Source organism: Artemia sp. Qi Xiang Cuo, chromosome 5 (assembly GCF_049724085.1).
Source record: "Artemia sp. Qi Xiang Cuo chromosome 5, ASM4972408v1, whole genome shotgun sequence".
NCBI lineage: Eukaryota > Metazoa > Arthropoda > Branchiopoda > Anostraca > Artemiidae > Artemia > Artemia sp. Qi Xiang Cuo.
In genome coordinates, this window is record NC_142798.1 from 72,267,717 (window position 1) to 72,291,111 (window position 23,395).

The 23,395-nt window shown below is 34.8% G+C and overlaps 1 protein-coding gene across 5 annotated transcripts in view; it reads right to left on the reverse strand.

Annotated features, from left to right (window-relative positions):
- Nucleotides 1-23,395, reverse strand: part of LOC148952485 (tRNA (guanine(10)-N(2))-methyltransferase TRMT11) — a 59,883-nt gene that overhangs the window by 29,562 nt on the left and 6,926 nt on the right. For 2 of the 5 annotated variants that reach the window (XM_089088978.1, XM_089088976.1), the window contains exons 3-4: nucleotides 12,136-12,381; nucleotides 5,781-5,915 (exon numbers count right to left, since the gene is read on the reverse strand). In XM_089088978.1, the coding sequence (XP_088945104.1) occupies nucleotides 5,781-5,915; nucleotides 12,136-12,381 (381 nt within the window). Of the gene's footprint in view, nucleotides 1-5,780; nucleotides 5,916-12,135; nucleotides 12,407-18,735; nucleotides 18,845-23,395 lie in introns of those variants that run through there. The other 3 variants (XM_089088980.1, XM_089088979.1, XM_089088977.1) reach the window with 3 other exon arrangements.

The window sequence follows — 23,395 nt, forward strand, 5'->3', positions numbered from 1 at the left end:
TCTCTCCAGAGAAACACATGAGCCAATTATACATAAAGTCATAAGCCACATCTGTGGGGAAAAAACTTCCCCCAACCCACTCCTGTATAAGCTTATACATAATAATACCCATTATGGCAATGACAATGAAAAAGTTAAGCTATTTGCTACTCTTTTTGTTAATAAGTTAACATGAAATAATTGTATCAAAATGCCCCCAATCCCCATGAACCCAATTTACCAACCACGTTCAGGATCTTAGTATCTAACCAACCCATTTTCAATCCAGGAAATGAATAATGCAATGCATCATATTAGGACCAAGACTAGCGGCAGCTATGACAATATACACCCTACATGGATAAAGAATCTAACCCCTTCATACAAACAGGAACTTCTAAATTGTTATAATCATGCTTGGTATTCATCTATATTCCCCAATATCTGGAAAGGTTCATCCCTCCTACCAATCCCAAAGAAAAATAAACCCAAAAAATAACCCTGCGTCTTATAGGCCCATAATGATTACTCCTGTGATGGGGAAAATAATGGAGAAAATGATCTATTACCGACTCCTCTGGTTTGTTGAGAAAAATAATATGATCCCTCACACTCAAATTGGCTTGAGGAAACACCATTCCTCAACAGATGCTTTCATATTGTTAACAAATGCAATAAATGAATCATTCTAAAAAAATAATGTCCTAGTTGCAGCTTTCCTAGATTTTGAAGGGGCATATGACAATGTGAACCACCAAATCCTTTTAATTAAACTTGAAAACCTTGGACTACCCCCAAGCTAGTATCTTTTATATAAATCTTTCATAAAATTGTGAAGTTTCATTGTTTGTGTAGGTTCAGTCTCTTGACCCCAAAAGACAATAACCAAACGCCTTCCTCATGGAGCAGTCCTCAGCTGCCTCCTCTTTGCCCTATATCTCTGGGACATGAACCTCCCCCACACGAATCTACAATATGCTGATAATCTGGTACTATGGTCATCTGGCAACACCTTTTGAGATTCCACAGCCAACGCTGCAAAAGTCACTTTTCCAATTTGAAAAATTCTTTCAATATTCAGAGTTACCCATTGCACCTACCAAGTCAAAAATAATCCAATTTGACCGAAAGCGAAATCATGTTAATGCAAGACTAACTCTAAATGGAACAACTATTCCAGAAAATAATCGTATTAATTACCTAGGTCTCATGCTTGACCAGAAACTTAACTTCCACCTCCATATTTCAAACACAATAAAAAAAAGCAATAGAAAAACAGGTAGAATATAATAAAGACTTCTTTCCACACACTGGGGATGTAAGGAGAAAACCTTACTCCAGTTTTATAAGTCAAATATAAGACCCAATATTGACTATGGGCTCATCGTATATGGTGGATGTGAAGAGACCCAAATACAAAAAATTTAAGAAATATACAACAATGTAATACATCTCTTATTTGGTTTTTAAAAACCCACAAGCACCGCGTTTATGCTCATTGAGGTCGTCTTAGTAGCGATAAGGGAGTGAGGCTGATTTCTTTCGATAAAATATCTTACAAAAATTTAATAAAATCGCACAGACACAATGCATAATTGGTTGAGAAATCCAGCTATGTATAGAGGCAATGCAGATGAGTATGCCAACATTCAGAAGAAGTTTCCTGTACCCGCAAAGTCTATTGCACCTACTTTCCCCCAATCCCTCCATGGAGTTGGTCAATCCCCATAATAAATACTGATTTCTCAAAGTGGACTGAAGATTTAACCCCCATAGCTTTTGTTTAGAAAAAATTTGCTGAACTTAATACAATTACTTATAAAAACCATTTCCAAATCTTTTTTGATGGGTCCAAAATGAATGAGAAGGTAGCAAGTGGTGCCTTCCTTGCAATGGGTGAGAGATTGCATAATAATGTATCTATAATGTCTGCAGAGTTAAATGCCATAATCATGGCCATAATCACACCTTATGGAAAATAAGCCCTTGATTGCCAATTCAAATAATATTATAGTTTATTCTATCTCTTTATCAAGCCTTGAGTTGCTGTCTTCAGCTCCTCAGTATAAGCTGGATATTGACACTTATCATTGTCTTAGTATTATAGATAATCTTGCTTCAAGTGGCATAAGAACTTATCTTCAGTATATACCTAGCCACTCTGGTATAAGTGGTAATCATCAGGTTGCTGAAATAGCAAAAAATGCTATAACTATTGACCAGCAAAGTGGGAGACCAATCCCCATTAGAGATATTTACCGATGGAGACTATCAGATATTATGTTTAATAAGAATAACCCTACTCTTTCCCCCTTTCCCAATAAGTATTTTTCTAAAATTTATCATAGAATTCGTTCTGGAACAAATGGACTAAACTTTCTTGCATTCTCGTATCAGTTTCCTAATTCAAGTGGTTCGGTTCCCCTGTCCACTCTTTGCAGACATTGTGTTATGAATAATGAAACAATTGACCACTGCCTATTTGAATGTAATATGCTGACGTCTGCACAGCATACCTTGCATTGTAAACTGTTAAAGTGCTTCAAACACCACAACATCTCACTATCAGCCAAGAGTCTAGCTAACTATACCTGCACATAGAGCATAGAAATCGATATCTATCATCTTATATTTGAACTCCTTGAGTCGAAAGATCTACTGAAAGATATCTGAGAATATCTAATAAATAAGAGACTACCAAGCCAGTAGCTCTGTAGCCCACAGAGTGAAGCAAAAGGAAAAGGGCTAAATATCATCAACTGAAAAGCCCGCCTGCTGTGAAATAGAAGAAGAAGTCTCTTTGTTCGGTGAATGATTTTATTCAGTGATTAAACCCGTACAGAGTATTTCACTATCTAGTCTACAAAATACAGCATAAAATATCAAAAACTGAAAATCACAAGCAAAATACAAAACACCACAAAGAAACAAGGAAAAAAGGAAAAACAATAAGTTATGAATCACTATTGTCGCATGGGTCAATAAAAAGAGAAGATTTATCTGATAGATTCTCTCATCTGTCAATTAAACATCCTGACATGAATTAAACTCTAGAAAACCGGTGAAGTCATAAACCAAATTCAATCATTAACAAAAATCCCTTGTTTTGAGTTTATTGTTGCGATGGAATAAAAATTGATTTTTAAATGATTTGCCTTTTTAGCCAATTCTCGCGGTTGCTTAGACAAGACCGTGTTAGAAGCCGGTTTCTTTTTAAATTGAGATTCGCAGTTGGCATTTTCTTGCCATTAAGATACGGCTTGCCGCGAAGATTTCCCCAATGAATCCCAAAATAGCCCCTGCTGATAGAAAAGCCAAGATTTATGCATGTTAATCGCTAATTTTAAGATCACACTTGTGCTACAAAAAGGGAAAATCGAAATGCCAAGAGTTTCCCTTGGAAGATTAATTTCTTCCATTATTTTCGACTAATACTAAATCTTTGTATCTTATGTGACATTAAGAATAAATATACCAAACCTGCTGTTCCAAGTTTCCATATTTTCAACTTAAAAAAAAACTCCCTTCAATCCTCAATCTGATTGGTCAATCTTAAAAGTTAGACTTGAAAGTTGAACACAGCCCAACTCACACAGTTACACATGGGACAAATTATTAGGGAAGAAGCTGTATGTATTTTTTTTATTATTGAGAAGTGCAATTATAACGTAGCTTAGGTGTAGGTATCTTAACTTTTTTGTTTTATTCACATTTTTAATCCTTTAGGCCAGTGGTAGCTAAACCAATTTTGGACCACACCCCATCTGGTTACTTCCAAAATCCTGTTGCCCCCTTGTGATATTTAAATTGTGTTATTTAAAATTGTATGTGCATACATCTGAAGGAACATTAAAAGGACATTAATTTGGCATCTTTTTCAGGTCGTCCTTTAGGCATATTTTATGCTAATGAAAAATATTGTCTGAATACAACACCTTTTATAAAGTGCAGGCCGTCATTTCCATGCTGTCATATATCATATGTCATATATGTGACGTTATTCACATGAAAAATGCTTATTTTCAAAAAAGACTCTGAAGTTGTCAGCCAAAAAGTGAATGTTCTACCCCTGACCCACCAAAATATTGCCATGCCCCACCAAAGGGGCCTGCGCCCCACGTAGGTAATCAAAAGTTTTAGACGTTGATAAGCTATATCAGACAAAGAAATTTCCGGTTTTTTGTTTGGCTCTTTTGTTCCTCTTTTTTTTTCTTTCGTTTTTTATTAATTTTTATTGTATTAGAGTTCATGAAATTGGCTAACTTATTATACTGCACACTAGCAAAAACGTTAGCTTTCTCACAAGTGCAGCGTTTACATTTTGCAAAAATTGTTTTTCTGTTTGAGAAAAAATAAAGTTAAACCTAACCTATACACAGATTCGGACATTTCGATTTGGTTGACGATTCGGTTATACTGTTTTGTCCTAGGTAATTGGATAGATAAGTAAGGTCAAGACCTCGCTCTAGTGCTAATTTAGCTCAATTGCTGGATTAGGAAGACAGTTTTTTTTTTTTTAACCAAGAAATTACCTCTATTACGTTATAACAAAGGCACTGCTCCATGCTTTTGACAAAAGTAGGATTGAAGACCAAGCTCCATAGCCAAACCAAGTTCTTAGATATTTTAACAAAAACGAAAATTTTGCTGTCATTAGATAGTAGAGCTTCAACTTTATCTATCCACAGAATTACACTTTTGAATTGAAATACGTTGAAAAAAAAATTTTTTTTTTTCAGAAACATGGCTTGTCGCAAAACATATGCTTCACAACGAACATAAAATTTAAGCATTAGAAAAAAAAAGAAAAAATGTCAAACAGCATTCAGTCTTCAAAGTGATTAGCTTTTTCTGGTTTAGCATTCCTTGAAAATATAGTTAGAATAATCGTCCAAACCACTATTTCCAGGCACATGATATAAGATACCACAGCCATAAAAGCGAAATAAAATTTTCAAAAAGTAAAATTTTTTAAGCAGAAATGCATCAGAGATACATTATTCGAAACATAATTCGTTTTAAAAATTCAATTAGCAGAAGCCCTCTCAAAAGAGCACCTAAATGGTGCAAATTCATTCCCTTTGGCATTACTAGCCCACACCTACTTTAAAGCCTATTGAATTTCCATAAAGAATTAGAATTGTGTAAAAAGTGAAAAAATTTCGTATAGACCAAACTGTTTACTAAGAATAATTTTCGCTAAAGCCCTGTCTTCCTCATGGCTTTTTTGGGCGAAGTTGGTCGAGTGAAAACAGCGTTTTGTTAATCTGTTTTGAGTATTCCTGAAAAATCTTCCAATGCGCCCAACTTAAAACCTTAAAAACCACTAGTAGAGATTGGAGCTACCAGGAAGTCTAAACCCACGGGCGACCTCGCCTGAAAAATATCATGAGGACACGACTTAATAATTTAAGGAAACCTATCATTTGTACGGAAAATTGAAAAATAAAACCTTGAAGTGTAAGCAAATATTTAACTTAGCATTTGAAATTTCAAAATGAGCGCGCAATAAAAATTGAAAGTCATCCACATTTATTTGTTAAATGAGGGAATGAACAAACTCATTTTTTGCTTTTTGAACTTCTAAATTACACGCTCAAATCCACTAAAACTTACTCAAGCAACGTTTCAAATTGTTAGAAAATTTTTACTGAATCTTTTTAGTAAAGATTTCTTGTAAGCTCGTGAAAAATAAATGTTAGTAAAATTGTTACTCACAACCTATTGTTACATAGTTGAAAGTTCTTACATTTTTTCATTATCCCTGGTGAAACTAAGAGGAAGAAGAAGAAAAAACTTACCAGCCTACCAAAGAAAGAATTATACGGATGCTCTGGAATATTGTTGGGATCTAATCCATAATATTCAAAATAACAAAGATGGCAGTCGGGTGATTTCAAATTGACAGGACCTTTAAAATTCAAATAGCTGAATTCCTAAAAAAAAAAAATTAAAAAAAAGACAGAAAAAAGAGCCGAAAAGATGTTTTTGGCGTCCAGGGGCCCAAAAGTTGGCATAAAGTTCCGAATTGTCTTCAAAGTATTTTTTACCCTCACAGATTAAAAAAATAATATTTTTAAGATTCTGTTATTCCATTTATGCCCGTTAGTTGTTCTACCGATCAGATCTGTTTTTTCTTTGTAGATGGTTCAAATAAATTTACACCTTCGGATTGTTATATTTTTCATATCCCTATGGGAAATAGCTTATGTATTTGGCAGGTTTAATAGTATTTCAACAGTCAAATAACTCTGTATATGATAGTTCATGTTAACTTTGGATATTTTTTGTTGTTGTTGTCTTTTGGTTGTCTTTGAAGGAATTTACTGCTTATTTTAGCCACCCAGGCTCTCAAGAGCATGATGGCTGACCATTTGGGTATAAATTGTTCACCATGTTTTTTTCTAATAAATTAACTCTCTCTCTCTGAAACAAAATAATAACACATAAAACACTAAAATATACTGTTGACTACTATCATTATAAAAAAGGAAAATCAACTTTAACAAGGAAAAGTGGAAACAATAAAACAAGGCATGATATAAAATACTAATTATTAAAGTAGGTCACGTCCATTATCCTAGCTTAGCCACCAGGCAATGTTTCCAATTCAACAAGTTCAATGAAAATATTGAGTATATTCGGTGTAGTGCAGCATAATACCCTGAAAATATTCCATCACTGCAATAATCACGATATCTCAGCAGTTGCAAAAGGGGAATATAAAGATCGAATGCATTTTATAGACATAACGAACCGATCCCTTGTTGTTCTGTTTCTGGTTCCTAGCTTTTACAGGAACTTTCTCAAATATTTCATGGGAAATTGGTTTTACAATTGTAGAAAGTCTTACATAAGGACTTACAGAAGTCTGAAAAGTCTTACATAATTATACAGCCCCATTTGCAATGATACTTAGCTAACGTTGATATTTACGTAATGCATTTACCTAACTACAGGCTTATTCAACACAAATTTGGTCAATTAGAGAGCTAACTATAACCAGGATCATAATTCAGTATATCTGAACGGTTTTAGAATTTAGCTACAGCCAGCCAATTAGAGCTTTATTACCAATTGTTAACTGTTTAATAAAAAACCTGTGAAGCAATCCAAACATATTATTTGAACCTGGGTTTCAGTCGCGAGTTAAGGGTTTATGATTGAATAAAATACAGGATGAAGACATACTACTTTGCCTAGTCGAAACAGCCAATCAGACAAATTTTATTTATGAATGTGATTGGCTTAAACGTAACTCTTTGATCTTAAGAAAAGATTAGTTTACTTGGCATAAACGAGCCGATCCATACCGCAGATTTTGTAACTCTATTCCAGAACTTTCATCTGGAAAAATGTGAAATTTCGTAATTTTTGCCAGAAGAAAGATCATTGATGCGTTTTTCTGTTTTTTTTTGTCAGGGTGATGCTATCGAACCAATGGTCATATAAGATGGGGAGAGGGCATGTTCGATCGGAAATTACAGTTCTAGTTCCCCATTTTATGACGAAAACGATTGGGGGCAGCTAGATCCCTCACACGCCCCTTTTTTCCCAAAGTCATCCGATCAAAATTTTGAGATAGCCATATTCATCACCATGAATAGTTGAAAAGTCAAGTAATCACGCCTTTGGGGATGACATGGCCCTAAAAGTCCCAGGGAAAAAGGTTGTAAGTTATGAAATTTGTTTAGTGTCTACATATAGTATTTGTTATTGGGAAGTAAATAGATTAGTAAGGGAATTAAGGGAGTAAGGGAAATAGGGAAGTAAGGGAAGAAAAAATTTGTTATTGGGAAGTAAATCACGCCTTTGGGGATGACATGGCCCTAAAAGTCCCAGGGAAAAAGGTTGTAAGTTATGAAATTTGTTTAGTGTCTACATATAGTATTTGTTATTGGGAAGTAAATAGACATTTTTTGGGAGAGTGAATTTTCTGCAGAGAGGGGGGAATTTTCAGTATTTGGAGATTTTCCAAAAGCAGACTTTTCCATAAGAAGGGAAGTTTCCGGGATAAGCTTTCGAAGGGAAACCATACACGGGGGAATTTACCAGAATTCTTATACTAAATTCTTTTTATTTGACTTACTTTCTCTTTGCCAATTTAATTTTACATGTGAAGATATACCGGGGAAATTGCCCAGGCATAATTTTCAAAGGAGTTGAATTTATCTAGGGGATTTTTCCGTGGGGGGGATTTTTCAAGGGAGAGATTCTCTATGCAAAAATTTTACGCGGGAGAAACTTTCAATTGAGACATTGGGAGGGGAGAATTTCCAGGAAACATTTTCCACGGAAGGAGGATTTCCTGCATGATTTGAAAAGCGATTAGAGATTAAAAGAAAAACAACTCTTTTTTTCAAACGAAAGCTGGCTTAAAAGAACTGTCCAGGCGGAATTGTCCGGAAGAAGTTTTCTGGAGGGGGAGAATTTTCGGCAGGGATGGAATTGTCTGGGGGAAGGGGGATGTTACTCGACAGGAATTTTCCAAGAAGGAATTTCCTTGGGGGGGGGGATTTTTCATGGAGAGAAAAGACGGATTTTCTGGCATTATTTGAAAAAAAAAATCAACTAAAAGTAAGGAGCAACATCCAAATTTAAAATAAACAGAAACTCTCGCGTATGACGAGGGGGTCCCTCTCCTCAATTTAGTTAATCACTGAAACGCAGAACCAACTCTCAGGGGAAAATATTAACATACTGCTGATTTTGAATAGCCAAAAACAGCCAGTAACTTATTCTTTATCCTGAGCCCGAGTAATTCCAAATCAGGGTTTTTGTAATGTTCATTCATGCAACGGATTTTTTTCTTATTTTATTCAAAATTTGGAAAAAAAATTCTGCTAAATACTCTTTAATTACAATTTTTGTTATTGAATTTTGGCAGAACCTAAAATTAATCTTAGCAAAAAACTGATCAGAAATATCGAAATCGATAATAGAATATCGAAAGTAAAATTATCGATACATCAATATATTGCTTAATCAAATTATCGCCCAACACTATTCAAAATGTCAAATAAAAATAAATTGCCATTTTATTCTCAAAGGATAAATTAGCTTATTTTATCGGGATAGAAAAAAAAATCAATAGTAGTAATAAATATTGTTTTGACATGTTAATAAATTGAGAGCGAATAGTCAATAAGGACTTGTCCCAGTTAAAGATAGGAACAGAGCCACAATTTGCAATAAGGAAAGAGTTACAGAGAAATGGGCAGAACATTTTGAGAATGTGCAAAACCGAGATGGAGCTGCAGAAAAAGATATAGAGGAAAATGAAAAAGTTTGTGATACCTTAGAAGTGAAGGAAGATTTGTTAGGAAGAATAAGCGAAGGTACTAAAAAGATTAAAAATAATAAGGCCCCGGGTGCTGATACTTTGGTAAATAAGCTTCTTAAGTATGATGGCCCTGAGGTTTAGAAATAAGTTACTGCTGAATACGAATATGATTTTTGAAAAAGAGGAAGGATCTAACGATTTTATGAACTGTATTGGAAAGGTGATAAGAGTGAGTGTGGTAATTATCGAGGTATTAGCATGGTCTCTGTAGATAGCAAATTAATTAGTAATATCATACTTTTTAGACAAGGAGATGCTGTAGACTAAGTTTTGAGAAAAGAACAGTGAGTTTTTAAAAAGGGTAGAGGATGTGTCGACCATATTTTATCCCTTAGATTAGTAACTGAAAAGTGCCTGAATTATCAAACACCTTTATTCCTCAGCTTTATATATTATGAGCAAGCGTTCGATTCAGCTGCTGATAGGAGAGCTTCAGTAAAGGTCTTATATGTAGGAAAATAACACTGCTGCAGTTCAGGTAGGAAATGAGGTTAGAAGCTGGTTTCGTATTAAATCAGGAGTTAAGCAGGGTTGTGTTCAATCTCCTTTATATGAATCATTTTGATGAACTTTGTCTTAAGGAGCACAGAAAAGGCAATGGGATAATACGAAATCGGGAGGAAAAAATTTCCCGGACTTAGATTATGCTGAGGTTAAGCATCCTAGAAGAAAGAGTGAGTAGAATAAACGACCTCTTAGAGGTTTTGCAAGTTCAGGGTGCTAATATAGAATTTGAAAATTAATGTTAAGAAGACTAAGTCGCTAAGACTAGGAATAAGGTATGATGAAAAGGTGACATTGGGTATAGTGATGGGCAACATTGAATGTTGATATTCATATATCGCACCAAATATCGATATCGAATATCAAAACATAAATGTCGATATCAAAAACGATATTATTTAGGCTTTTTTTTGTATTTACTGGTGAAGATCCAGAAGAAAAGTTTCAACAGAGAAAATTATTTCGTAAATGGTCGAGAGGAAAAATAATGAATTCAGTCCATTGATTTATCTATGTTGACACACAGCATGCACAGCTATATACGCAAACTACGTTTAGTGAGGATGGACTCTCAAATGTTGCTGATAACCTCAGAAAGACTTGGCTAGGTAAAATACCTTCTAGGCATATAGGCCTTGTTCAGATCACACTCATCACGATTGCCACATACTTCAATTCGCGTTTCAAGAAATTATATATTATTCCTGACGATCTTCTCCAACTAGAGAGTAAAACAGCAAGAGACATGGATTTGGCCTGACTGGAATCTGTATCAACAGATGCAAGTGCCCTGACAGTCCCTGTGATTCAGCCACTACAGAATCAAGCCAGTTTGTGGGGATTACATGACACAGTCTCAGTAGTCAATGCCAGACAAGCTCCGTCAGCAGCTGCATCTGTCATGGCTTCCAGATTTTCATTACGGAGTCTTTACTCCCAAGAAAACAGATCCATTGAAGTCATGTAAGTTTTGTAATATGGGTCTCAGAAATACCTATACAAATTTGTCATAAAATTAAATGTCCATGTCCGCCACTGATGCCCTTTCTGAGACTGGATTCTCAGCCTGATCAGTTAATCATATCATATCCATATCATATATAATCATATTCCCTTCATACACGGAACAATTTCTGTTTTTTTTTAGTTTAAATGCTGCTCTGTACTTTCAGTGGAAAAAAAAACAATTTTTTCTTTAATCACTGAAAGGCAGAACCAACTCTCAGAGAAAAATATTGACATGCTGCTGATTTTGAATAGGCAAAAATAGCCAATAGCTCATTTTTCTTTAACTTAAGCCCGAGTAATTCAAAATCAGCGTTTTTGTAACATTAATTCATGTAATGGAAGTTTTTTTGTATTTTATTCAAAATTTTGAAAAAATTCGCAAAATAATCTTTAATTACAATTTGTATTATTGAATTTTGACCAAAACTGAATTTAATCTGATCAGAAATATCGAAATCGATGTATCGATTATCGAAAATAAAAATATCGATATGTCTTTAATCAAATTACCACCCAACAATAGTTGGGTAACAAAAAGATTGATCAGATGGACAGCTTCCCATACCTTGGTAGTATTACTAATAAAGACGGTGAGAGCAGCGAAGATGTTAAAAGTGGAATTGCCAAGGCTCAGGGTGTTTCTTCAAAGTGAAAAAAGTTCGGAAGAATAGGAATATAAGTCTGCCAACCAAGATTAAAATATTGGAAGCTACAGTAGCAAGTACAGTTATAAATAAACTTACTTACTTACAGTGATGACAGTGGTCAAATATAGTTCTGAGGCATGGACACTCCGAAAAGTAGATGAAGATTTGCTAGATATTTTTCAGAGAAATTGACTACAGATTGTTCTGGGTACCCGACTCACTGACCGTACTTCGAATAATCCGCTGCACAAACAATTTGATTCAGTCCCGTTTTTTAGAGCTATAATGAGAGAAAGGTGGAGATAGCTAAGGCATGTTCTTCAGTTGAAGGGTGACAGATTGTCAAATATTTTCCTTTTTGCCAACCGTCTAGGGCTAAACAGAAAGTAAGTCGTCCGCGGTTGGGGTAGGGTGCCATAAAGAAAGATTTAAGGGAAATTAGAACTTCCTGGGAGGGTGTATAGAGAGACGTTTTGAATGTGTTGGGATGGAGGAGCGTGTTGGCCTCAGGCTGCTTGATGCTACGGTGAGTGGTTAGTAGTAGTAGTATCAGAAGATAAATAAGTGTTTATCAGAAAAAAAGCATGGGGGATAATAATAAACATAAAAGCGGTGCCAGATATATTTGTTTTAAATTAAGAAAAAAAAACGAACCTCAATGATTCTAACTTTTTCTTTTATGCTATAATTCTTGTTGAATGGTTCCACATCAATTTTAAAGCTGACTCCTGGAGATCGCCATTTATTCAAAACTTCATCTGGAATATTTTTCATGTATGAATGTAGCTCTTCTCTCTGTCTTGCCTTAGACCAAATCTCAATGCAATGCCTCACCAGGATCGTCCGAGATAGTATACGTTTGGCATAAGATTCACATGGTAGTTCCAATAATACCCAAGGCTAGGAAGAGGTACAAAATAAAATCCTGTAAAATGGTAATACTCAATCCACAATTAGAACGTTAATGATATCCATAAAACTGATTAAAAAAAAAAAAAATTCAACAGCTTTATTTCCATACTCACTGCAATGCTTGAGACTATTAGAGATAATGGACACTTGTTATAAAACTTGGAAAGTATTTCAATTATTTTTTATTAATACAGGATTTTTAATCTTTATATAATACATAATGCATAATATAGCCTATAAAATAAACGTATACATCAAGGAGAATTCATACTTTATAAAATAAAAAGGATGGATTAATAAGCTATTATTATTATTAATAAAGTGTTATGGTATTTTGATTAATAAAGGCTACAAAGAGGTAAAATAGAAATAAAATTTGTAAGATAGAATGCTTTCTGAAGAAAAATCAAATTACATACATCTAATTCATTTGAAAACAGTTTCTTTTTCAACAGCTTTATTAAGGTTCAATGCAGTGCTTTACCCAAGAGTATTGGAGATAATATATACTTGATGAAAGACGTGCAAATACCCAAAGCTACGAGTAGGTACAAAATGAATCTGCGCGATTTAAGTGGTTCCCAAGTAAACGCAAACATATATACAAAATTCATTTTCAAACAATTTCTTTTCTAACTGCTTCAATATAATCCTTCACCCGAGATTTTTTTTAAATAATGAATACTTGATGAAAGACTTGCAAATACCCAAAGCTATGCAGAGGTCGATGAAAGACTTAAAAATACCCTTAGATACAAGGAGGTATAAAACGTATCTATAAGACGGGAATGCTAAACCCCCAAACAAATGAAAACATTGTCCTCAAAAACTATTTAAAACAATTTTTTTCAACAGATTTATCAAACCTCATGGTAATACTCCGACCAAGATTATTACAGATAATGTGCGCATAATGTAGACTAGCCAGGTATTTTTATTGCTACCCGAGGATACAAAGGGGTACAAAATAAAACCTAGTAAGATGGGAATACTTCATTCCCAGATACCAACCAACAATATGCATTTAAAAACAGGCTCTTCTTTAACACCTTTATGAAACATCAATATAATACTTAACCCAAGACTATTCCAGATAATATGCACATGGTGTAGACCCGCAATGCAGTTTTAGTGCTACCCAAAACTACAATGAGGCAGGGGCTGATCTAAGTGGGGCACTACCACCAAAGTTCCAAGGTGCCGACATGCAGCACCGGCAACTTAGAATTTAGTTGATATTTTTAGTTTAATTTAGCTTATGCGTCAGCATTTGTCAGCGCGTTCGACAATTTTGTTGGCACATGTTTTATAGTCCCCCCCCCCAAACTAAACACCCAAGTTGCGCTTCTACAAAGAGGTACGAAATAAAACGCAGCAAAACGGGAATAATTCATTCTAAAATGTCCCATCTAAAATGCACATTTAAAAATTATTCTTCTTTAACAGCTTTATCAGATCTCACTGCAATGCTTCACTCAAGACTATTGCAGATAAAATGCAAATGCTATAGACCCGCAAGGCACTTTTATTACAACCCAAGGCTACAAAGAGGAAGAAAATAAAGCCCAGTAAGATTGAAAGGCTCCATTCCCAAATGTTCAACCCATAACATGCATATAAAAATAATTCTTCCTTCTTCTTCTAATTCTATTTCGCAGCAGGCGGGCTTTTCAGTAGATACTATTTAGCCCTTTTCCTTTTGCTTCACTCTGTGGGCTACAGAGCTACTGGCCTGGTTGTCTCTTATTTATTAGATATTCTCAGATATCTTTCAGTAGATCTTTCGACTCAAGGAGTTCAAATATAATATGATAGATGTCGATTTCTATGCTCTGTGTGCAGGTATAGTTGGCTAGGCTCTTGGCTGATAGTGAGAGGTGTTTGAAGCACTTTGACAGTTTACAAAGCAAGGTATGCTGTGCAGACGTCAGCATATTACATTCGAATAGGCAGTGGTCAATTGTTTCGTTATACATATTACAATACCTGCAAAGAGGGGACAGGGGACCTGAACCACTTGAGTTGGGAAACTGATAGGAGAATGCAAGAAAATGTTGCCCATTTGATCGAAAGCGACTTTTATGATTCATTTTAGAAAAATCCTTGTTGGAAAAGTGGGAAAGATTATGATTGTTTTTATTAAACATAACATCTGATGGCCTCCATCAGCAAATACCTCTGATGGGGATTGGTTTCCCACTTGGCTGGTCAATATTTATAGCATTTTTTGCTATTTCATCAACCAGATGATTACCACTTATACCAGAGTGGCTAGAAATATACTGAAGATAAGTACTTATGCCACTTGAAGCAAGATTATCTATAATACTAAGACAATGATAAGTCTCAATATCCAACTTATACTGGGGAGCTGAAGACAGCAACTCAAGGCTTGATAAAGAGTCAGAATAAACTATAATATTATTTGAATTAGCAATCAAGGGTTTATTTTCCATAAGGTTTTCTAATGTCATGATTATGGCATTTAACTCAGCAGACATTATAGATACATTATTATACAATCTCTCACCCATTGCAATTTTCAGGTGAGGAAGGAAAGCACCACTTGCTACCTTCTCATTCATTTTGGACCCATCAACAAAGATTTGGAAATGGTTTTTATAAGTAATTGTATTAAGTTCAGCAAATTTTTTCTGGACAAAAGCAATAGGGGTTAAATCTTTATTCCACTTTGAGAAATCAGTATTTATTACGGGGATTGACCAATTCCATGGAGGGGATTGGGGTAAGATAGGTGCAATAGACTTTGCGGGTACAGGGAACTTCTTCTGAATATTGGCATACTCATCTGCAATGCCTCAATAAATGGCTGGATTTCTTAACCAATTATGTAGGGTGTGTGAGCTATTTGATTCAATTTTTGTAAGTTGTTTTATCAAGAGAAAGCTACGTCTCTCCCTTATTGTTGTTAATTCACTCTCCATAAGCAGAAACTTGGTGCTTGTGGGTTTCCTAAGATCAAATATGAGACGTATTATATCGTTTTCTATTGTTTCAATTTTTGCATCTGGGTCTTTGCACATGCACCATAGAAGATGAGCCCATAGTCAATATGGGGTCTTATATGTGATTTATAAAACTGGATTAAGGTTTTCTCCTTACAGCCCCAGGGTGTGGAAAGAAGTCTTTTTAGTATACTTGTTTTTCTATAACATTTTTTTATTGTGTTTGAAATGTGGAGGTGGAAATTAAGTTTCTGGTAAAGCATGAGACCTAAATAATTAATATGATCATCTTCTAGAATAGTTGCTCTATTTAGATTTAAACTCGCATTAACATGAATTTGCTTTCGGTGAAATTGGATTATTTTTGACTTGGTAGGTGTAATCGGTAACTCTGAATGTTGAGAGAATTTTTCAAATTGGAAAAGTGAATTTTGCAGCTTTGACTGTGCAATCTCAAAGGTGTTGCCAGTTGACCATAGTACCAGATCATCAGCATATTGTAGATTCGTGTGGGGGAGGTTCATGTCCCAGAGATATAGGGCAAAGAGGAGGCAGCTGACTGCTGACTTCCTCAGGGACTGCTCCCTGAGGAAGGCCTTTGGTTATTGTCTTTTGGGGTGAAGAGGCTGAACCTACACAAACAATAAAACTTCGCAATTCTATGAAAGATTTTATAAAAGATACTAGCTTGGGGGGTAGTCCAAGGTTTGCAAGTTTATTTAAAAGGATTTGGTGGTTCACATTGTCATATGCCCCTTCAAAATCTAGGAAAGCTGCAACTAGGACATTATTTTTTGAGAATGATTCATTTATTGCATTTTTTAACAATATGAAAGCATCTGTTGAGGAATGGTGTTTCCTGAAACCAGTTTGAGTGTGAGGGGTCATATTATTTTTCTAACAAACCAGAGGAGTCGATTATAGATCATTTTCTCCATTATTTTCCCCATCACAGGAGTAATCATTATGGGCCTATAAGACTCAGGGTGAATTTTGGGTTTATTTTTCTTTAGAATTGGTAGGAGGGACGAACATTTCCAGATATTGAGGAACGTAGATGAAGCCCTAGCATGATTATAACAATTTAGAAGTTCCTGTTTGTATGAAGGGGTGAGATTCTTTATCCATGTAGGGTGCATATTGTCATAGCTGCCGCTAGTCTTGGTCCTAATATGATGTATTGCATTATTTATTTCCTGGATTGAAAATGGGCTGGTTATATACTCGGATCCTGGGCGAGGTTAGTAACTTGGGTTCATAGGAATTGGGGACATTTTGCTACAATTATTTGATGTTAGCTTATTAACATAAAGAGTGGCAAATAGCTTAGCTTTTTCATAATCATTGTCATAATGGGTATTATTATGTATAAACTCATACAGGAGTGGGTTGGGGGAAGTCTTTTTCCCACAGATGTGGCTTATGACTTTATGTATAATTGGCTCATGTGTTTCTTTGGAGAGATTATTGGCAAAATTATTCCAGTAGTTATATTTAGCATTTATTATGGTCCTTTTTAGATTAGATTCTGTTTGTAATTTTTTTTAATATGTAGTAGGTGATGGTTTTTTAAAGAATGTTCTCCTAGCTGCCTTTTTTGTTCTCCATTTATTTTGGCACTCATTTGTCCAGCATTCTTTGGGAATGTGTTCAGGGAAGATTTTCCTGGGTGTTGTCCTGGGGATAGCATGATAAGCTGTATTTATTAGTAAAGATGCTAAAACTTCAGCATGTGTGTCAGCTGTTGCGTTTGAAATGCATGAATTTTGGGTGAAACTTGTAATTTCGTCGTTTAGCTTATTTTGGAACATAGGCCAGTCTGCTTTAGTGTTGATATATTTGGAGGTATGTGATAGGGTTTCAGCAGGTTCGTTTAGTGAGCAAACTATGGCAAAGTAGTCAGTACACAGACTATCAATTTTATTTATATAAATTTTATTCAAAATATTTAAAGACACAATTTGTAGATCAATTGTAGAGAAACTGCCACTTTTGGGGTTGAAATATGTATTCAGGTTTGGAGGGGTAGCAACAGCTAATTCAGTTTATTTGAAGTCATACGCTCAATGAACTTACCAGCTTTGTTTGCTGGTTTATTCCCCCACAAAAGGCTGTGGGCATTAGTCTCCACAAATAATGATATTTTTCAACATATTAGAATTATTTATATAGCTCAAGAAATCCATGGCTTCTGTAGTTTGGCCATTAGAGTTATAAAAGCTTATTATGTAAGTTTTTGTATTATTCAGCAAGACACTGATACCAATTGCATCAACATCATTTACAAAATCTGGAAAGTTGATGCCACAGAATTTTATATTATTTTTAACTATTAAAGCTACTCGACCTCCTTTTCTCTCCAATGATCTATCCTTTCTCATGATAGTATATCCCAGAGACTTAATTTGTTGATTTTGGGTTAAATGAGTTTCCTGGAGGCAAGCAATATTAATGGATTTATTATTCATAAAAGATATTAGTTCATTTAACTTATTTTCTGTGAGTGATCTTACGTTCCACTGGAGTATATATATATGTTGTGTTGTTGATTTATTTTTCATATGACTGTGTATCAATGTTCAGCTTTGTTAATAGAAAGCAAGATCTTTTTTTGCTTGAATGAGCATATGATCAGGAATGTAGATTTTTGCCGATTCTGCAATGATTTTTGTTTTCTGTAGTTGATGTATATTCATAGCCTGAACTGCATTACTGTTTAGAAGGAATAAGCATATATTTGGGGATTGCATGTTTAGTTGTGCATTCTGTTTGTCAGTTAAGGGATTGATTCATGGTAGTGTTTCTGGTTTGTTTCTTCTTGGGAGAGGGTGCCAGGCCGACCTCATCTCACTAGACAAGGAAGCTTGTTGGCTTGGTGATTCATTCTGATAGAGATGTGAGCTAGGGGGCTTAAAGGATGGTGATTTGTAAGGGGTACTTGATGCATTGGGAATGTTTGACTTGGGAGTTTTATTTGATTTCATTATAGGTTTTATTTGGTGTGGTTGGACAGCATTTGCTTCCATAGCTGCAAAAGGGTATGGAATGGCCTTCTCTGTTGCTATTTGGAGTGTTAGTGCTCTTTTCTTATATGCAGGGCATTGTGATTTATTGGTAGATTCATGTGGGCGTTTACAATTGATACATGTAGGCTGAGTGTTGTTGCAAGTTGTCAAATCTTTAGGATGGGAGCCTTTGCAGTTACTACAGGCTAGGAGAATTTAATTGCATTTATTTGTTGTGTGTCCCAGTTTCAGACACTTCTGACACTGGATAGGCTTTGGCTTGTATTCCTTGTGCGGTTTGATTTGCCCAAATAGGAATAGCTTTTCTGGGACATTAATTTTTTCCTTCATTGTAAATAAGAAAGATTTACTTGTTTTTAATCCATTAGAGTTGGGTTTACCCAGTTGAGTGACATCTTCTACAGTTGAGTGACATCTTCTTCCTTAACAGCTTTATTAGACCTCACTGCAATGTTTCGCTCAAGACTATTGAAGATAATATACAATTGGTGTAGACCTGCAAGGCACTTTTATTGCAACCCAAGGCTACAAAGAGGAACAAAAAAAAAGCCCAGTATGATGGGAAGGCTCCATTCCCAAACATCGCACCTACAAACGTATTGTAAAACAGTTTCTTCTTTGAGATCTTTATCAACCCTTACTGCAATACTTCAATCAAGACTATTCAATATAATAATATTGACTTGGTATAAGGGTCGCAACATGTTTTCATTGTTATCCAAGATTATGAGGAGGCTCAAAACAAATCCTGTAAAACAGGAGCCCTCAATTCGCGATTCCATCTATAAACAGTTTCTTTTTTAATAGCTTCAAAGAACCTCAATAACAAATTGAGATAACATTCACTTTGCATAGGACTTACAAGGTACTTCCTTTAATACCCAACACTGCAAATAATTTTTTTTTTTTAATATTTATCACGCCCACGAATTTTGCTTTAAAAAGTTTCTTCTTCAACAGCTTAATCAAACCTCAATGCGATACTTCTTCAATGGCTGTTAGAGATAATATACAGCTGATATAAGAATTGCAACTAGCCATTGCTACAAAAAGGTACAGAACTAATCTAGTAAGATGGAATTGCTTGATCCCAAATTAAATGAAAATCATGCCCTCAAAATTCTTTTAAAAACAGTTTCTTTTCAAGAGCTTTGCCAAAGCTCAATGCAGGGCTTTGCACGGAACAACTCAAAATAACATACGCGTGTTGTATGCGTCACAACTGTTATCCATGATGACAAGGAGGTAGGGAATAAATCCTGGTAAATCAAATGCTCAATTCCCGAATTCATCTAAAAACAGCTTCTTTTTTAATAGCCTTGTTGAACTTCATCTGACAATTTGGGATAATATCAGCTTAGCATAAGCCTCACATGGGAGTTTTATAAATACCAAAGGGCAGTAACCTTTGATGACCTTGAAAAATATTTGTGTTATAGAAGTGAAATCTTGCAAAGATCTTGTGCTTAAATGAAATACGAAAAAATTATGTTCAGCTTCACAACTTTGCTCAATCCCACACTAAGAAGTTTCAAAGATCTGCAAATACATTTCCTGCATCTAGGAAAAAAAAAACCATTGATATGGGTTAAAATTCTGCTCAAACAATAGGAATTGCATTTTCAGAACTAAAATCAGAGAAAAAGAAAGTGATAACTGAAAATTAAGGCAAAATGTTGTTTTGTAAAAATTTCAATAGGTAGAAAAATTTCTAAGACTTGGAAATTACAAGAGAGTTAACATAGAAGCTTGGCAGTACCTTCCCAGAATATTTTTTTTGCCCTGGATTCATTACTGAAAGTTTTATTTTCTTAACCTAACCCCTTTCCAAGATAGTAAAAAGTAGTTAAACTAGAATTTTACCCTTCTCTCTAAATAATAGAACAGAAACAGATAACTCATAGGCTATTTCTAATGACTTCCTGGAGTTTCTTATTTGTCTCCAGAACAAGATTCTTTACAACTTTGTGTTTATCATTGCAACCCTTCTTTCTATCAAGGAGATTCTCTTTGAGCTCTTTAGACATAAATACTTTACCAGCCCTTGCAGCAAGATAGCTTTCACTCTTGAGGTGAAGGGATGCTTAAGTTAGTAATTGTGTAGGCTGATGTTCTTGAGTAGGCCTAGTCTATACACTGTAAGTCAAATCATATTTATTTAAGGTCATATCTATTTACCTATCTATTTAGCGTAATCATATCTATTTATTTACCAATCATATCTATTTAGTGAAAGCCTCACATGGCAGTTTTGTAAATACCCAAGGCTCTATGGAGGTACAAAATAAAAGCTCTTTAAGATGGGAATCCTCAGTTCCAGGTAAAATTTCAATTGTATAAAACAAATTTATTTTAAAACACTATCTAGTCCAATACCTTGATGAAACCTCAATACAGTATTATTCAAAATAATACGCTTAGTGTAACACTAGCGACTCAATGTAACGCAAGCAAGGTAATTTTTTGCTACAAAACCGAACCCTGTAAGACCATAATACTAAAGCCCCCATCAAAGAATGATTGAAACTTATAAGAGTGGAAACTGGCACCAGTGTCAAAAAGAAAAAATACCAACACCCTCTGCCATTTAGCATCTTTGTTTGATTTGAAACTCCTCCATACTTGTCTTTTCAGACACTTAAAAATTGCAGAAGAGGTAAAGAAAATTGAGCTCTATCCCCAGTAAGCCTAGCATCTAAAAGTCAACTAACCTGTTTTACCAACCAGGAATTTCCCAATCTATAGTAGGCCTGCTTTATTTGGACAGAATTTTAACATTAAGCAATTCTTGAGCATAAAAATATTGATTAATTATCATTTACAGAGATACTTCAGCTTTAATTATATTGCCTTGCATATTAATGAAGTCAACAAACAGTAAATACTTGAAGTTTTTAATTCTTGTCTTCCCATATCAAATTGCCAAGGATCCAACTAATACAAACAATAAAGAGTAGGCTACAATTTAATAAGAAATTTTTAAAGATAGTGAAATCTAAAAGCCATCTTCAGCAATATGAATGACTAAAGTAAGCTGAACGAAGTTCCTTCAATGCAACGTCATTCCTTCAAATGGACATTCAACAGATAAAATTGGATATCTCTGATAACACATTTGTTAATTCCTTCAATAGGATTTATTAAATGTTATTCCATAAATTGTGGAATTATTCTCACTTTTAAAAAGTCTAAAATCGTGGTCTTCCATAGAAAATGGAGCCTTATTCTTCCCAATTTATTCATTGATGGACAAAAAAAAATCGTATGGGTTGTCTTTGATCAAAAAATGACAAGGAAATATCATATATACAGGATAAAAACTACTGTTATGAAGAGATTCAATATCATCAAAAGACAGGCTGACACAACAAGGGGATCTAGTCCTACATCTCTAATCAATTTTAACAAACTGTATATTAAGAAGCCAAATGGAGTATGCCATTCAGGTCTTTGGATGTTGTACCACTTCATGCATCAAAATTCTCCACAGAGTACTGAGTTCTGCAATAAGGATTGCTTTTGGCCTCCCCTCTCACACACCAGTTGAGACTTTAAGAAAAGCATCAGAACTTCTAATGAAGAAGAACTTACAGTATGTTAAAAACTTATTAGGTATAATGAAAAGAGTCAGTTGGTGTTTACACGTGTCTTACATTATTAATACTGCTACTAAAAAGTCACTTTGGCACCAAGCCACCAGAGATCAACAGAGCTGTGCGCGCTCCTCCAAATTTCAATCTATTTAAAGCACCCTCCTATTGCTTGCAATCTCCCGAGAAGTTCCAGTTTCCCTTAAATCCCTCCTTGGGCTTGTTTATTATAAAATCCAAGGATAATTTTGAAATTCAGCATGATAGTCCTCACATATTGAATCAAACCCTTATAATTATAAACTAAATTCAATTATCACATCACACCTCGGTGATATCTTAATTATTTAAGGATTTTAATTCTACATTATTTGACAAACCAAAATTTAGGTCCTTTAGCCCAGGCTTATCCCAATACAGCCCCTCTGTTTACAACGTTTTGACCCATAGTCAATCAGAGATTATCTAGGAGCTGATCCTGTATAATTAAATTTTAATCATTGGATCAATGATGCATTATTTAGGGACTGGTCCAAAATAATAAAATATTAACCCTTAAAATTATTAAGATTGAAGGACGAATGTCACTTAATCAAAGCAGACTCAGTATATATTTCATAAATTGTGTTTAATTGAAGTTTCAATGTGAAAATCACACATCAAAAATATTAAAAACAAATTGTCTAATTTCCAATGTAGTTGGTATTAAAGGATTTTTAGGGCTGCTGGTTACACATCTGATGCTAATATTACAATATAGACATCCAAAACGGATGTCTATACTCATCATAAATATCACAAATATTCTTCTAAAGGCAGAGACAATGATCAACTGATTTAATCTCAGAAAAAATAGCCAATTGAACTTGGTAATGTTGTCTGATGTGAAGCTGTGTATTGTTACTTGCACTAAAACATCAAGCTGAAAAGTAAATCTTGTATTCATGCCTAAGTACACTCTGGCCAGAAACCTCCCTTGAAATTTTTTTCTAGATCCATAGGTGATTTAGATTTCAACAAGGTGTGCCATATTCCTTGAATTGTATTTACTACCAGGTGGTGTTTGGTATAGAGAGAGTAGACAGGCTGTCAGACTGTTGTTTTTTGGCAAGGTCTGGAGTTGTTTCTAGCCAGCTGCAATATGGAGAAGTTGTTAATGGTCTTTGCAGGTAAGTTTGGAGTCATTTAAAGCAGGTGCCTGAATCATCACAGGGTTTATTCAGCTATGTGGATCAAAATCAAGACTGCTTAGTGTCAATAAAGTGTGAGCTTGAGTGGATTACCCTTAATCAGGGATAATTACCTCAAAGATAAATGAACAGATCAAAATAAATTTGTAACAATAGATTTTACCAGCAGGACAGAGCTGATTTTAACACCCAAGATCATTAATTTAGTAAAGACTGAATCTAGATTGTTA